Source organism: Carya illinoinensis, chromosome 2 (assembly GCF_018687715.1).
Source record: "Carya illinoinensis cultivar Pawnee chromosome 2, C.illinoinensisPawnee_v1, whole genome shotgun sequence".
Taxonomy (NCBI): Eukaryota; Viridiplantae; Streptophyta; class Magnoliopsida; order Fagales; family Juglandaceae; genus Carya; species Carya illinoinensis.
Genome location: NC_056753.1, coordinates 23999346 through 24017294, shown reverse-complemented (window position 1 = coordinate 24017294; position 17949 = coordinate 23999346). Strand labels below are relative to the sequence as shown.

General features: G+C 33.1%; 1 protein-coding gene and 2 non-coding genes across 3 annotated transcripts; all 3 read right to left on the bottom strand.

Annotated features, from left to right (window-relative positions):
- Positions 1–1668: 1668 nt before the first annotated feature.
- Positions 1669–3853, bottom strand: LOC122300422 (translationally-controlled tumor protein homolog). Its single transcript, XM_043111063.1, has 5 exons — positions 3696–3853; positions 2946–3019; positions 2533–2661; positions 2289–2446; positions 1669–2050 (listed from the first exon to the last, which is right to left on the bottom strand). The coding sequence occupies exons 1-5, from the start codon at positions 3721–3723 to the stop codon at positions 1933–1935; spliced, it is 507 nt and encodes a 168-aa protein (XP_042966997.1). The 5' UTR covers positions 3724–3853; the 3' UTR covers positions 1669–1932.
- A 10156-nt stretch (positions 3854–14009) lies between these two features.
- Positions 14010–14205, bottom strand: LOC122302049. The gene has a single exon (XR_006240298.1). It is a non-coding gene; the product is annotated as a U2 spliceosomal RNA (small nuclear RNA).
- A 2105-nt stretch (positions 14206–16310) lies between these two features.
- Positions 16311–16506, bottom strand: LOC122302014. Its single transcript, XR_006240264.1, has one exon. It is a non-coding gene; the product is annotated as a U2 spliceosomal RNA (small nuclear RNA).
- Between the last annotated feature and the right edge of the window lie 1443 nt (positions 16507–17949).

The window sequence follows — 17949 nt, the reverse complement described above, 5'->3', positions numbered from 1 at the left end:
GCCACAAGCTTGAAGAAGAAGAAAATATCAATTGAGAAATGATATTTACAGTCGTGGTTATGCAAGCGGCGTGCAGCCGTTTTGAAAAAAATGAATTAATATGGAACCCACATGAAAAAAAAACTAACTTTTTAATCGTGGACCCCACTCTTTTTCAAAGCGATTGCGCGACGTTTGCAATTCCACGACTGTATGTAGCATTACTTATATCAATTTTATGCCTTCCCTCTTTTTTATTCTTTTGCTTTATCAGTTTTCATTTTTGCTTTTTTATTTTTTTATTTTTTCACTTCCACGTAGATTAGTGTTACCCTGCGTTTGCACATGCCAATTGTACAGTTTTGTTGACTAAATTGTACACAAGTGAATTTGGTTTTTGGATGAATTCAAAAAGTTCATCACTTCTACCAATTTTGCCATATTTCTCATTTTTTGTTTTATTTATCCGAGTTTTGCTACTAATCATTCTTACACATCACACGCAATACTTTTTTTTTATTTTTATTTTTTTAATTTTATTCTTCCTAAATTAATTGAGTTCTTCTATTCATCATCCATACACCACATATTTGATAAAATAAAAAATAAAAAAAATATAATATTTGATGTGTAAGAATGATGAATATAGTTTTACAAGAGATAAATACTCACATTCTTCTTTAACTTTTAAGTAAGAGTTGATATATCATATTGGGAGGCGCTTAAAGCCTTTGGATTGGACCCAATTATGATCCATACAATATATCCACTACTTACTTTTGACACATTTTAATCGCATAAAGTCCGTGCATGCAATGCAAGCAAGACCTGCATAAATTAGTTAATCGTGTTTTGGGCTATTTAACAAGTGATCTGTCCTTTTGTTTTGGTGATCTCAAACTTATAACACAACAAAATGGAGATATTGAAAACATACCCTCAGTGATGAGGGGAGAGGAGAAAGGGACCATTTGTATATACACAGTTAAGTAAACCAGAGATGACCAAGAACCTGGAAATTGAATTTGCAAACACAATTTGTTATATTACTCAATGCATCGTTTTAGAATGAATGGAATTTTAACCATTTCCGACTACTACTTTGAAAAATACATAAGTATGTGCCTTGCCAGATTTTTTTTTTTTCCCTTAAAAACAATGTCATGCTGCAATGCATATAAGTGTAGTGCATGTATGACAAACCACAGAAGAAATGATCGATTCTCTCGACTTTCTAAAACATCAATTCAATTTTGAACTAGCTTGAGTTCATTTTCAATCTATATACGTAAATCAGTAAATCTGGTTATAAAAAAGTGGTTACAACATTCGTGAGTAGCTTGGTATTATGGTTTATCAAAGACCTCCTCATATGCTTATGATAATTCATAAGATATCTTTTCTTTATAGGTGCACACTCTTTAATATATCTACATCGGTAAAGACATCACAGAAGCCATGAATCCATCATTCATAAATGACGAAACAAGTTTATGATACTCCTATCATTTTTAATTTTTATAACTGATTTATACTCCCTTCAACTAAACTCAACACATCTCTTGATGACAAGGAATACCGGAGACCATGCAAATGCAACATGTCTTTTATCCAGTTAAACCTCGGACCCCTGTATCGCTTTCCCATGAAATCATCAGCTTTTCACTAATGGGACATAACTCCTGAAAATAGTTCGAACTCAAAGATTTGAACCCTAGATCCCAGGGAAGAATAGAGCATCATACACCGAGGCCCTTGAGCCAAACCCATAGACTAAACTCAAACATTAACACTCATTGAATCAGAAAAAACACATTATAATGAGAATATACCCATCAAAACCCAAACGCTAGGCACAAAGCCTTATGTCAACAATAAAAACATCAGATGAGAAAACAAACAGATAACTGCAAGTTCATCAAGAACTTCTTGGTAAGCAAGCTACTCCACTTCTTAGCACTTGACCTCCTTCAAAGCATGGCCAAAGTACAAAAATGTCGGGTCAGTGGCACCTTCCTTGTAGTAAGCAAATACCAGGCAGCCATCATCATGCATGCTCTCCCCCACAAAACTGCAAAGGGTACAAAGGCTTCATTTGAGCTATTTAACTTTTAAGCCAAAGATACTGGCATTAACAACTAAAAAACTAACTTTCAACCTACTCAGTTGAGCCTGATATTATATCAGAACATGGTAAAAGTGGAGACAAATTATAATTACATGTGTTGGCATAGACAAAATATTGACACAAGGAAGTGGTAGTGAATCAGTAACTATTTCAAACAGCATCATATATAAGAGGGCCTTACAATTGGAGGTCACTGAGCTTTGAAAGCAGGAACTTGGTTGCTGCCTCAATGTTTTTCTTAAATTTCTCTTGCTGCTCTCCCTCAAGCTTGGGTGTCAACAACTTGATGAACCTCTTCATATATGTGACAAACTGCTTCTTGTCAAAAGCAGGTTGCTCCTGCAAGCATGAGATAATAACCTAGTCAAACACTGCTCTGCTATAAAAAATAAATGATGTCATAAGATTTTGTGGGCACAACAAACCTGAAGCCTAAATGTGTCAACAATGTCAACCACCTTAACAGTTTGGTCATCAACACCCTCATCGTCCTCTCCACCTTCAGCAGAGGGGTTTGCACCAATGTCTACATCAACAGCTCCTTGAACAACCCACTGAACAGCAAATACATTGAAACCATAATTAATTGAATTCCAATATATTTTTATATATAGTCAACATAAATAAAATCCCGGATATCCTCATCAAGCCACAGCGTCGTTTTCTTTTAGTTCTTGTACTGTGGTAATGGCACAATTCAGTCACTTGTATCAAAACCCTTGTTAGCATTACAAAGTAGTGAAACTCTTTTTTTTTTTTTTTTGGATAAGTGGTAGTGAAACTCTTCAAACTAGGTATTCAAACTAAGATCTAAAGTGAGGAAGTGATAAACACCAACCTTTCCCTCAACTTCCCACAATATTCCATTCTCGATTTCCTTATATGGAAACGAGTCCGAGAGAAGCTCATCACCTGATATCAATGCAACATTTAAACGGTCAGACAAGTTACACCATCACATCCCACTGCAGAAGCAAATTTCAATTAAAAAAAAGTAATACCACTCAAATATATATAGCACTCCGTTAGTCAAAAAAACCAATAAATTAATCCATCAGAGGAAAAAAACGCCTCAAATCATCACAGTTAGAAAGAGAGACTACAACAAAACTAGCAACACTCTTATATGCACATTCAAAAGAAGTCTCAAATAAGTTAAATCAAAGGACAGTAGAGTATGAACCAATTAGCAAAGTCACCCAAAGCAATATAAATAGAGCAAAACAAAGCGAAAGATTGTTCAAATGGGTCACTTTTTTCTCTGGACAGTTCAAATGGGTCAGCTAGATTATCTGATATATGGCTTTGAGTAAACAATATCTCAACTAAGGGAATGATAATTCAGATGGGCCCATTAACTTAGCTCACATAAACTTGTTCAATTTAAACCGATATGTGAAACCACCAGATCTCAACACATACGCAACAACGAACACCAAACATATGCAATAACACGCAAGAAGGGAAAACAAACCTTCAGAAATAAAACTTGATAGACAACAAACCGATCTAAAACATGTGAGATGCTTAAAACAAGACAAGCCTCGATTTAAACAAAAAGGTGAATCTGAGAGAGAAGCAACGGTACCTGTGAGGAGGTCCTGGTAAACCAACATGCTTGCGGAATCTCTCGGACCGTTCCAACAAAGAGTTGAGGGGTTAAGGAGGAGAGAGCCAGGAAGCAGCCGAGGCAGAGCGAGAGAAAGAGGGCTCAGGCTCTTTTGAGGACAAGGAGTATTTATAGTCGAGGGTTTGGGCGAGACTCCGAGAACTAGAAGGCAGTGTTGGGGGAGTGTTTTCGTAATTACGGGAAAAGGACTTCTGTTCGTGAATAATGGCCAATGGGTCCTTCGCCTAATAGTGGGAGCGTCGTCCCAATTTGGAATTGGGCCAGCTATCTTTGCGCCAGGTACGTTCAACAAAGATATTCTCCCTTAGGCCTGTTCTGGATTTATCATAAGTCTGGTCTAGATTTAAAGGTAGGGTACGATAGTTTTAAATGAAAGTTGAATAAAATATTATTTATTAATATTATTTTTATTTTAAAATTTTAAATTATTTATTATATTTTATATGAGATTTTGAAAAAATTATAATGATAAGATGAGATGAAATGAAACGTTTTTTAAATCCAAATTGGGCCTTATTGGCACTCTACTCAACTGTATTCGAAAATAAAATTCAAATACAAATTTTACTTATTATTCCTTACACCACATACTAATATATTGTTTATTATTTTATTATTCTATTTAACACAAATATTGATGTGTAAACGTATATTTAAATATAAATGATAAAAATGATAAATTACATGTTGGTGTGTGGTGAATACCAATTGGGTAGCATTTCTCAAAAATAGAAAAAAAAAACGAAAAAAGAAAAGAAAAGATACCAACTGGGTCAATCGAGGGGCCAACTAGTATTTTCCTTGTATTTGATCTAGTTTTCTCAAATCGTTATGATCCATCTCCAGAACTAGAAGTTGTGGAAATTGGAATGGACTGAAGGTCCTTTGTTCCCCAGTGGAAAGTTATATTTCTGTAATGAAGATGTTGTAGATGTCCAGACATTCATGGGGATGTTATGGGCCTTCGGCTCTTTATCAGCATTTGGGGCTGAGGATTCGCAGGACTTAGCCTATATACACCTTTGGGTCTGACCACCTCACAGGATCTTTGACCCATAAATAAACCGAGTTTTAGATGTGCAATCCCAACCCTTTGATAATTTAAGGGAAGACTTCTCAAGTTCATGGCCTTTCCCAATGACGAGAAGTGTGACAATTACAGAAATTTTATAAAAATAAATTTGTAAAATAACATAATTTTATATAATATATGATATTTATTTTATAATAAAAATAATTTTATAATTTAAAATATTATATTAAGCGAAGTCTTTTGCAAATTATATTTTTACTTTTATGACTAAAAAATTAAAAAAAAATTATATACATTTAAGACAATTTGAAGGTTAGATCTAAAATGAGTATATTACCAAAATTAAAGTGCTTGCCACTTAGCCAATCATCTATGAAAAACTGACTTCTCTGACCATACACAACATTTAGGACTGGTTTACATACCTTTGAAACCATTCAATTTCATTTCTATATCTAAATATCAATTTTAGATTTTCAACTTTTTTTTATCTAATTATTAAATTTTTTTAAACTTTTAAATAAAATATAAAAAATAATTCAACTTTTTTAAATTTTAAAATAAAAATTATATTAAAAAAGTTATATTCTAATCCTCTTTTAACTTTATAATTTTTTTATTCAAAAATTTCTCTCTCTTTTATAAAAATTTTACTCAAACTATTTTACTAATATTTAAAAATTATTTTACTAATATTCATAATTTTTTTTTCCATCTTAATAGCGTCGAGAAGATTATTAATTATTTTAAGAAAACATGTCTGAGTTAGAGTGGGGATCTGTGCAGATTATGGTCGGTATCCTCAGTGCTTCATAGAGCGACGGACTGAACTATGTGAAGCATTGTTATGGCTGACAGTGTGACACAAGTTTCTCCGTCTAATCTAAGGGTATTAGTAATAATTTATTTATTTTTATTTTTATTTTTAAATTTTAATAAACTTATCTTAAAAACACTTATATTAACTTATTTATCTTTATAATTTTAAATAATTATGAACAATAATTATTTATTTTTGAAGATGTTCTTTTCCTTCTTCAAATATTATTTTATTATTTTTTTCTCTCTTCTCAACTCTCTTTTTTCTCTTCTCTTTTTATTATTTTATTATTATTTGATCAAAAAATACATAATTTAATGTAAAAATTAATCTTCAAAATATATAATTTTATATATGAAGATAAAAAGCTCATTACCAATGCTCTAAAAGGATCCTCAGAGAAAAAGACAGCGATGGTGGACATTAATTTTTTTATTTATTTTATGATAAAAAAATATTTTTAAATGATATTCTAGATTTTTTTAAATAAATATATAAAAATTATATATATGATAATAATATTAAAAAAAAAAATTCGGCCGCCGAATTTCTAGACGTAGCAGGGTCCTAATCTAAACCAACCCACAACAGCGCTGACGCCACTCTTGGCATCGGCCGTACAAGAGGTGACAATTGCATACAATGAAAAGGGTAGTGACTACCCATCTATTATCTAAGATCATTTGATTCTTTTTTAATTATTATTATTTTCTTTTAAATTTTTTTTAACATCTTTAATCAATAAAAAAATTAAAAATATATATAACTTTACTAATACTTACTTTCTTAATTATTAAGCAAAAAAAAAGATCAAATAAAAAAAATAATAAATAGATAATAATAGAGTAATAACCTTATCAAACAAAAATGATAGCCTTATTTCCAGTTTATCTCCAATTTACAACGGAACCGTGACATTTTGTGAATCAGACACATCATGTATAAATAAAAAATAAAAAAAAAAATTTGAAAATGCAAGATCTGATTCATCTAAAGCTCGATACCAATTTATACCATTTTGCCCAGAAATTTACTAAGTACTTGTTAGAACGTCCGCAACTCCTGCCCTCCACCATGCTCCGTTCATCTTAGGTGAGCTTCTTTCTCCTTCCCTCTTTCTAATTTTCGAGTTTCCCCCACATCAAAATCTCTCTCTTTATTCACTCTGTCCCTTTTTGGATATCTTTTCATCTGAAATATTGAAAATTACTTGTCCCAAACCGCATTATCTTCAACACCAGCAAATAAAAGAAATAAAAACAAGAACTAAAATCCACGGTTTTCAATTTTTTTTTTTGTTCAAGAATTGAATGGCTCTCTCTCTCCCTCAAATAGTTTCACATTTTAAAAACTTTGTGCTCACTTCTCTTAAGATCGCATCCTTCACGTGCCACATCTCTCTCTCCCTCCATATCATGCATCTCACTAATTAAATGCCCTCATTCTCACAATCGTGGGTGCATGGCCAATGCACTTCTAATGTCAGTCTCCTAGTAGCATCTATTTTCTGGTCAAATTTCAAGTAGAGAGAGAAATAGAGGGGCTCTCTTGACGGGGGTGGTGCTCCTGGAAGCCCGACTTCACACTGTATGGATCCGAAGTTGTAAAGCTCTGTCTCACTCAATGGCGAAATTTTAGACAAGATGATATAAAGTCAGTATTGGGCTTCAGATTCAAAATTTTTAATTTTTTAAATAAATAATATGCCATGTCATCAACTCCATTATAGACGGGTTGTTAACCGGTAGGAAGGGTATCACTATCATCACCCTTTTTAATAACTTAGATCTGAAAATAATGTATTTAAAAATTTAAGAAAATATGCCGCTCGATCCCAATAATTCAATATTTATATTTATTTTAGAATTGAGAAAACAAGGGCCACGTGGAAGCACGAAGTTGAACAGAGAACAAGGGACCAAGGAAGGCCACAGAAGCAACCTCAACAAACGACAAAAGTTGTTACGAGAGAGAGAGAGAGCCCACCAGTGACAACACGCCACGGCCTGTAGGTAGTCACCGACAGTGACCAATTTTTAAGTAATTTTAAATTAAATTTTATTATATACAAATGCATTCACTTATTAATCTATATATTAATATTTATTTATTTATATTTAAATTTTAAATTAATATTATTTTTAATAAAATTTATTTTTTAATTAATCACATCATATTAATATATGAATTTTGCTAGATGTAGTCGATAAATGTAATCGGCATGCAGTCGGCTGTACGGAATAAATAAAAAAAATTATAAAAATATTTTTTTTTCATGATTGTACAGAATGAATAAAAAAAAGTTATAAAAATAATTCTTTTTTCATATAGGTCTTATATTAATTCATTTTTTTCAAAGTGACTGCACGTCGACTGTATTTACCAATTGCACAAATTATTTCTCTTAATATATAGATCGTACATAATTATATTTATAATTATATATTTTTTTAAAAATTTTAAAGTCCTGATTCGAAAAGGCAATAGTCTCTTTGTTAGTGATGACGGAATCTAATTATTGAAGTCTCTCTTAATTTTATTATTTTCTTAATTATAATACCAACATTTTTACTTATCTTTTGAACTTCTTCTGCATTATTTAAAGGAGGAACATCGCCGATTTTAATTCTTAAAAAACCCTTCAATTTTTGCTTTTTATGACCTTTCAATTTCCCAATGAATTTAAAGACCTTTCCGTCAAGTAGTACATCTCAAAAGTCAAAACCCATCCCCAAGATTCATTCACGTCCATAACCTGTTGATATTTGACATGAATGGCTGATTTTTGACATGAACGGGGGATTTGGATTTGAGGATAAAATGAGATAATTTTAAATAAAAAATAAAATATTATTTTTTAATATTATTTTTATTATATTAATATTTAAAAAAATTAAATTATTTATTATATTTTATATAAAAATTTTAAAAAATTATAATGATGAGATAATATGAAATAAAATAAAATACTTTTTTAATCTATACAAGGCCTAAGTTTATAAAAATTCTTAAGGAGCGGAATGACATAAATTAATTAAGATATTTTTTTTCCTAATTTTTATCATTACTGAGTTATAATATTGAAAAGTATTTTAGACATAAAAAAATTACATAAAAGTAAATTCATAAATTAATATAATTTGACTTAATAATATTATAAAATTATTTTTATTATAAAATATATCTAATAAATTACATTAAATCATATTAATTTATAAATTTATTTTTATATTATCTGTTCGTCAATATATGATTTCTATATAATCTTACGAAACCAAGTATCATTGGGTTTTAAAATAATTCTAAGAAATGCTTACATCTCTCACATTCATCTAAATAATAGGATGATGAATAGGTAATGGAAGCTTTAATTTCCAGTAGAATTTATCTTTCTAGTTAAATGAAATTTTCGTCTTGACGAGAAAAATTAAAAAAGAACAGTGTCTCAAAAGGGTAATTCTGGATTAATAAAAATCAAAGCTCTAAAACGTACAACTATTCTGATTTTTCTGAATCATGAACAGAATAATCTCAAAGTCTTTCATCTCCATGTGTATACATGACAATTCTACGTCCGTACACTATGCCCATATACCACAAAAGTAATTAAAACCCAGAACCCAAATATAAATCAACGCCTTGAGAACCAAGATCCATCCATGTTATTCACCGGAGTCGTCACCGCCGCCGAAGATCGATACGCGATTGTACAAGAGAAACAAGACGATGATAAGAACGAGAGCCACCCCTACCGGCGACCCACTAACCCTGTGGATGGTATCAGGCTCACCTGTAGAGAAAATGTTAGAGATGAAGGAGCCACGCTCGGAGGAGAGGAACTGGATGATGAGGAGGAGGAGGATGGCGAGGAACAGAAGTCCGACCGGGCTCACCAGCTCGGAGATGGCCTCGGTGATGGCCTGGCCTTGGTCGCCAATAAAGGACGGCACCACAAGCACTAGGGCAACCACGACGGCAAGCAGGACGCCGTGGGGTGCTCCGGCTTGTCTTTCTTCGATCATTCTGCTTGGGGCTGTGATCTGGAAATTTTGTCAGCTTTGTTTTCTGATTGAGTTTGGTATTTTGGTTATGGAGAGCAGTGATGGAGGTGCAATGCCTTGGCCTTATTTAAGTGCTAGAGAGTAGAGACGCGTTTCTCCAAATAAGCGTGGATTAGCTTCGCTCTCTAAAGAATACAAAAGTAATCGTTTAATAGAGTTTCCTCGTGTTGAAACTTGAAAATGATATACCATTGTATAATTGTATTGTCCGAAATTACGGATAAAGATGTTTTTGACGTTCTCAGTTTCGGGTTTAAAACAAGAGAAAGTTGAATTTTCTTATATTTTTAAAAAATTTATATCGTTTGAAAATGACGTACATTCGTATTGATAAGTACGTGGAATTTCTTATCATTTTCTTATTCAAAGATTAAACTAAAACTCAGAAAGATATAAATACAATGTATATATACTATTAAATAGAAATAATATTTACAGTCGTGATACTAGCAGTCGTGAATGTGTAAATATTATATAAATTATAATTATTTTAAAATAATGAATAAATATGAAATTTACATGAAAATAAATTAATTTTTTAATAATAGATTCTTATTTTTTTTCAAATCGACTGTATAGTTTTTACATATTCTACGATTATATATAGTATTATTTTTTAATTTATATACAATTTAGTTTTTAAATTAATCTATAAATTAAGTTCAATCATGTCATTGGGTTGGATAATGGTGGGGATCCAAGACAATACGTAGATCTTCTACGCACTGGCTTGTAAATATAATATTTATTATTTTGGTAAAATTTATAGAGTCAATATGATAGCAAAGTTTCGGAAGTCGAAAGGAGTTGGATTCGCGTCAAATGAATAGTAGAAAGCGCGGAGAAGAAAGTGAATGAGAACGTGGAAATTAATACCAAGAGACGAGTTAGGGGAAATGCAGTGTGCAATTTCCTTTGAAATTCTATTCGTTAATTTCGGCGTTATCAGCGAAGTTGGGAGGAAGATGTTATATATTGAGAGCACATGGCCTAAACTCTTAAAAGATAAAAAAGTTCACTTGGATACGTTAAGTTAACATTTTATGATACCACATCAAATAATTGACAATTAGATATAAATAGAAATATCATAATTATAATTTTTTTTTATAAAAATAAACTTATAAGTTAATGTGACTTGATATGTTACGTTTGAATGTAACATTATTTTTATTAAAAAATAAATCTAACATATTATATATAATCATCATATTTTTATAGTTGTAGCACTCCCGTCAATAAAATATGTTTCTTGATCAAAATATCTTTGCTCTCAATCTAAACATGATATTTGTACCAAAGCAATCTCAATTATCAAAACATTGTGTCAATTCTTGTGACAAACACAAACCAAAAACCTTCCACAAAACTTAAAAAGAAATACCTTACAAAAATATCTTCACATACATTTTTTTTTTTTTTTTGGTTCAATCACTTTTTCTAACCTTAATAAAAACATTTCTCAATCCAAACATATTTTTAATGGGTAGCTCTTCAGCCACTGTTGGGAGTTCACGCTAGTTGATTTTGTGTTTTTATATTATTTTTAAACTTTTTTTACATGTATTTTTTTAACATTTTTAAATATTTAGAAGAAATTTACAATATTATTAAAAATACTTACTCAATCATCAATTAAATAATAATAATAAATATAATAATAATGATAAAATAAAAGTCCCACGGTGCCACCAATGCTAAGAGTAGCATTTTTCATTTTAATACATCTTACCACTTTTGCAAAACTTCACAAAATCCAGAAATTTTTATGATTGTTGTGTATGGATAGAATAATTTGAATTAAGATTCGGATTTATGGCATGATTTCTAAGGTTAAAATCTGATTTGAATTTGGTGTAAAATCCAAATAATTTACATTTTAACATGCAATCCAAGCAATAGTTTTATAATTTAAAGATCTGAATCTAATCCTTCTCTCCAAATCTAGTCATCAAAACACACCATAAAAATCTTTTAAAAATATAATAAGGTCAAACATCCACAAGAGAACAAAGTCAAACCTAAAACGGAAAAGTGCGTTAACGGTAACCAGTATGGTGCACCTACCACCTACATCGACCGGTTTCGTAGATGGTAGGGGTATTGTTTGGTATTTACTAAGTTTTATTAGCTTTACATTGAAGTTTAGCCTCCGAATGCACTTAATTAAGTCTATGCAAATTAGCTACCAGTTAATCAGGAAATGTAGACCCTTTTTGGGTAACTTTTACTCAAAGTTTTAAATACTATTTATCAGAGGTTATACCGGTCAAGAAAATGTAATAAAATATTTTGATACCGATACTTTTTTAGATACTATTTTGAAATAGTTGATATATAGATAAATTATACATATATATATATAAATTATATTCCAAAATAATAAATAAATTATATATAAATACATATATATATATATATATATAAATTATAAATAACTTGATCTGAATTGAGAAAAAAAAAATGAGTTTGCAGTTTGAATAAATGAAAGAAAGAAAGAAGAAAAAAATAAAGACCGAAATATCGGCTGGTACGGGCCAAAACGATTGAAATTCTGACCGGTATGAAATAAGGGTTTTCTTGTACAGGCTACCTGGCTGGTACGGTATATTTTGATAGTATCGGCCGGTAAGGTACAAAATTCAAAACAATGCTTTTACATTACCTGTAGTATGGAAAACAACTAGTAATACTAGATGCAGTTTTAGAATATACAAGACTGGCATATTTTATTTAAAAAATAGTGGAATTCATAATTAAAAAGTGAGTGTTTTCATGTGGATCTTAAATTTATCAAATCTTTTTCAAATGAAGTGCACGAGACTTGCATGCCTTACGACTGTATAAATAATTTCCCTTAATTGAATACTAAACCATGTGTAAACCAACTTATATAGACTTTGTGGAGAATAAACTAGGGGGAGTCATGTTTACTATATCTCAATCTCACTCTCCACCCACCTTAGCAAAACTTATAGCTAGGATTTTCCATTATAACAAGCAACATGAAGGAATGGGAGGCATTAAAACTCTAAAATGCATATTTGGATATTTCACCTAAAACAATTAGATATATATTTTTTCGCATCATGTAGTTTTTTGGATGTGAAAATCAGTTACAAGGTCACTGCCAGAGGTACTTTTGGAAAACAATCTCAATTAGCAGAAAGAATTCAAGGGACTGTCAACAGGATTTTTGAAGTTAGCTAAACTAATACATCTTCTTCTTTAATTTTTGGAGTTAGCTAAACTTCTTGTTCAAGTATTCAATGATATAGCCAGAACTCTTGATGGATGGCTAACTTACTGTTGTTCCCTACAATGACTTACTATTGTTCCCTACCATGATCATGAAACTCGGGAATCTCCTAAACATGTAGCCGTTAATGAAAGATGCATTGGTGACATTGTTTTTTTTTGAGTCAATGGGACTTTAATTCAATGCAAGAAATTACTAAAATTTGAGGCTAGGGATATATCATACCTTATGTAATTAATTTGCTGTACTACTTGGAGTGCTGGAAATTTTTTAGGTAATTGCACGTTTCAGAGGCTAACTTGGAGTGCTTGTGAAGTTGATAACTGGATAGAGAGAACTTAATTTTACTTCTTTGAACATGTGAATATCCGTCTATTTTCTTTTCTTATTACAACAGACACAACCACAAGGATAGAAATGCACACAACCCAGAACCAATAATGGAAAGGAAAATGAATGGTCATAAGATTTTTATTGCTCAATCAGCCACCATGATCACACATTGCATAGGAGCACCTAGATTGTTCAGGACACTCCTCAAAACAAGACCCACAATGGCGAGGATCATTTTGGATATCAACACACTTCCCATCATAGCAAACAAGGCTATAAGCACATGCCCTCCCGCATTCTCCAGTACAGTGGTTCATATCTCTCATGGTCTCCTTGCAAAACTGCTGCACATAACATTTGCTGCCACCCCAAGGGTTCTTCTCACGGTCTGACCATACATCCAATCTTTGGCACACAACAATACTCTGTTTCTACTTAGTAAAACATAACGAAAGAAGTTCAAATATGCTGGACCATTCGAGTCCTGCAAAGATGTTTCTTGGGTTGCAACAATCCCATGGAAAGTAACAATCAACACAAAGAAGATGATTGTTAGAGCGGTCTTGCGGAACAAGCGAACGACCTTACAACTTACTAGGCAGGTTATTCATGCCATTTTTCAAAGAATGCAAGCGCACACTTTCTCTGTTAGCAATTAAAAAGGAGAAATCAGACCAGTTTGAGAATATTAAGGAAAAATGAATGTTTTAAGTCCAAAAAACCAGATTCTAAGTAGCATCACAAGTGTTAAGACCATGGTTTTTGTGGGGGGTGCGCCAGGCCCTTGTAGAAGTGCAATGCATGGGCGACGCTCGAAGGTCCCAGCAGCAAACTACTGTGATGGACCTTCCCCCAAGAAAAATTAATTTAATATCATGTGGTCCATCGGACCACGTATCAGATATTAAACTGATAAGAACAGATACTACACTTGATCTTAGCCAAAAGGCCGAGAAAGGTATGCTTCTTCCAATGTCTTGCTTCCTTCTTTATAGCTCGCTTTTGGTTCACTTCGCTATCACTGCCTCCATATGGGATCATAAAAATGTCCAGTATCTGACTTGAGCAATGGGAAGCGCGCTCATGACTTTCTGATCGAATAAGTTAATCAAAATATATATACTAGAGGCAACCGTAGGCTCATGTCTTTTCCTCCAAGAGCCCCTTAATATTATATATAATGGTGGAGTTCATATTGTGAATGGCCTTCTAGGCTTCTACCATAGAAAGAGTTGAGTTTTATTAGGTACGTACATACACTTTAGTTGGAACTTATAATTAACTAAATGTTGAGGGGTAGCTTAGCTAACTAGATGCCTAATTCCTAATTGTATGGTTATAATTTATGAGACTTTTATTGATCAATCACCCACCATAGTCACACATAGTTTAGGAGCAACTAGATTTTCGGGGACACTCCTCGAAACAGGACTCGCAATGGTGTGGATCATTTCGGATATTAACACACTTCCCATCATAGCAAACAAGCCCATAAGCACATGCCCTCCCACATTCTCCACAGTGGTTCATATCTCTCATGGTATCTTTGTAAAACTGTTGGAAACAACATGTGCTGCCACCCCAAGGTTTCTTCCCACGGTCTGAGCATACATTTGGATTTTTGGCACACGACAATACTCTGTTCCTACCTCGTAAAGCATAACAGAAGAATTCAAATGTGCTGGACCATTCGAGCCCTACAAAGATGTTTCTCAGGTTGTAGCAATCCCATGGGAAGTAACAATCAACACAAAGAAGAAGAGGGGCCAGTGGCAGTATTTAATGTTAGCGAATAGAAAGATATTGACAGCATTTTTTGTGTTGGAGTATGCAGAAAGCATGGAAGTTCCAAAACAAAAACTCAGAATATGTGATTTTTGTAGCATTTTAAATGAGAAAAGACCTGCCTAGGTTGGGGAAGCATCAAAGAAAGACATGCAATTATGTACTGATTTTTTTTTTTTTTTGCTGCTAAATCTGTGTAAAAATCATAGATAAGTGAAACAGACACGAATACGATCATTTGGGGGAAAGATGATTAATAGAATTGATGTACTTGTTTCTCCACTCTGTTAGTCAATGAGAATCTTCCAACTAACCATTTTTCTATGAACTAAAAATTGAGTACTCTCTCTCTCTAATCATGGCGCAACGATATTCATTTTGCTTAATTGATTGAAAAAAGTATAGGTAATAACTAACACGAAAGTGTCAACCTGTTCAACTTATCTTATTTTATTTTATTTTTATTTTTAATTTTTTCCTGTTATATGAATGGAGGGGATCAGCTATTTGCTACTTTCAGGTAGCAGATTTTTTTAAACTTGTATGTTAAATCTGGATGCGGTCATATATAGCATAGGAACTTTGGGATGCTAGAAGTTGCTGCCACAACTAGACTGATCTAGTCTCTAGTCTATAAGAATTCATTTTTGTAGTTACTCCAATGTTACATATTTCTTTGATCTTTCTACGACAGGAAGAGAGTACTATGCATCCATATTGTCGAATTACTCACTATATTGTTACTCCATATATACTTAGCATGGAAATTCTTTTCGGCCAGATCTCTGGCCTGGATCAGGAAGCTTTTGGTAACATTGAAGGCATTAAAACGAGTCATCTGGCCAGGTGACTAAGTACTCCATCTATCATCCACATTGATCACCATGGTGATCTCCTGTTACTGGGGAAAGCCAACCGCAAGACCGCTCTATGATCTTTCAATTGAATGCCTTGAGGACTACTCTCTTTGGGGAGATTTTAAAGAAGGAAAGGACATAAATTTCAACCATAAATATTGGGATTCCACCTATCCTATGGAGCAACGTTGGCAAGGTTGTAATTAGAGGACCATTAACACCTTCAAGAAAGCTAACAACCTTATAACTTACGAGGCAGATTATTCATGCCATTTTTCTAAGAACACAAGCGCACACTTTCTCTGTTAGCAATTAAAAAGGAGAAAACAACTAGTTTGACAATATTTGGGAAGACCTAAATGAATGTTTAAGTTTAAAAAACCAGAATTTTGGGAGCATCACAAGTGTTAGACTATGGTTTTGGTGGGGGGTGCGCCAGGCCCTTGCAGAAGTGCAACGCATGGGCGACGCTCGAAGGTCCCAGCAGCAAGCTACCGTGATGGAACTTCCCCCAAGAAAAATTAATTTAATACCATGTGGTCCGATGGACCACGTATCAGATATTAAACTGATAAGAACAGATACTACACTTGATCTTAGCCAAAAGGCCGAGAAAGGTATGCTTCTTCCAATGTCTTGCTTTCTTCTTTATAGCTAGCTTTTAGTTCACTCTGCTATCACTTCCTCCGTATGGGATTAGAGAAACGTCGAGTATCTGCCTTAAACTTGAGCAGTGGGAAGCGCGCTCATGAATTTATGATCGAATAATTAGTTAAAAACACCCACACAGATACGAACACACACACACTAGAGGCAACCGTAGATGCATGTCTTTTCCTCCGAGAGTCCATTACATATAAAGGTCAAGATGACAGTGTGATGGGCCTTCTAGGTTTCTAACATAGCAAGAGATGAGTTTAATTAGGCACGCACACTTTTAGGAACTTATAATTTAACTAAAAGTTAAGGGGTAGCTTAGCTAGCTAGGTGCCTAATTCTTAACTGTGGCTTGTTCATCATCCTCCCAGCATTATTGTTAAGACGTAGGCAAAACAGAGGCAACAAAGGGGGTGGGATTGATGAAGTAGGTGGCGGTTAAAATGCATGAGATAGGAATATGTGCTCAAAATCGTAAACAATTAGCTATATTGAGTAGATAAAGATGTTTGCGTTCGGCTATCCCATTTTCTTGAGGGGTTTCGACACACGTACACTCATGAAAAATGCCATTATCATGAAAAAAAAGAGGATTGCATATGAGTAGACAAAAATTCTTGACCATTGTCAGTGCGAATGTTAAGAATGAGCTATTGAAAATGAGTTTTAATTTGGGATGAAAATGGGTGAGGTAAGTATACGTTTTAGACTTTGTATGCATCCAATAAACCCATGAGGCTTGAGAATAATCATCAACTATGGGTAAAAGTAATGAGCACTAGAACTAGAAGCAGTAGAACAACCACCCTATCTATCGCAATAAATTCGATGGAAAATAAAAAAGCTTTTAATAGGTTTGAATGAAAAAGGAAGACGAGTGTGTTTCACTTTTGCACAAACATCACATGGGGAATTAAAAGGAAAATTTGACAAAGTTTTGGGAATACAAAAAGAGGATGGGTGACCAAAAGGTTGATGTCAAATAGAAGGGTCGTGAAGACGTTGAAAGTGTAAGGATGTGTAAGGGAGTGGTTTGTAGTGGTAGAGACCATCATGAACTTAACCCAGTCCAATTAGTTTCCTCGTGGACAAGTACTGAAAAATAAAAAATGTGGAAAAAAAGAAGCAACATAATTGAGGGCAACAGTGATTTTGCTAATGGACAATAAATTAAGTTTTTAAAAAAGGAACATATGAAACATTAGTTAAGGAAAGATTTGGGGACATGCGAATGATGCCAAGTTGTGTGATAGAAATGGTATCACCAGTGGATAGTCGAATTGGAGACTGAGTATTAAGTGGGAAGACATCCACAAGATTAGAAGACTGGGAGGACATATGATCTAATGCACCTGTATCAATGACCCAATTCAATTCATGAGAGGAAGAAACAAGATTGCAAGAAGA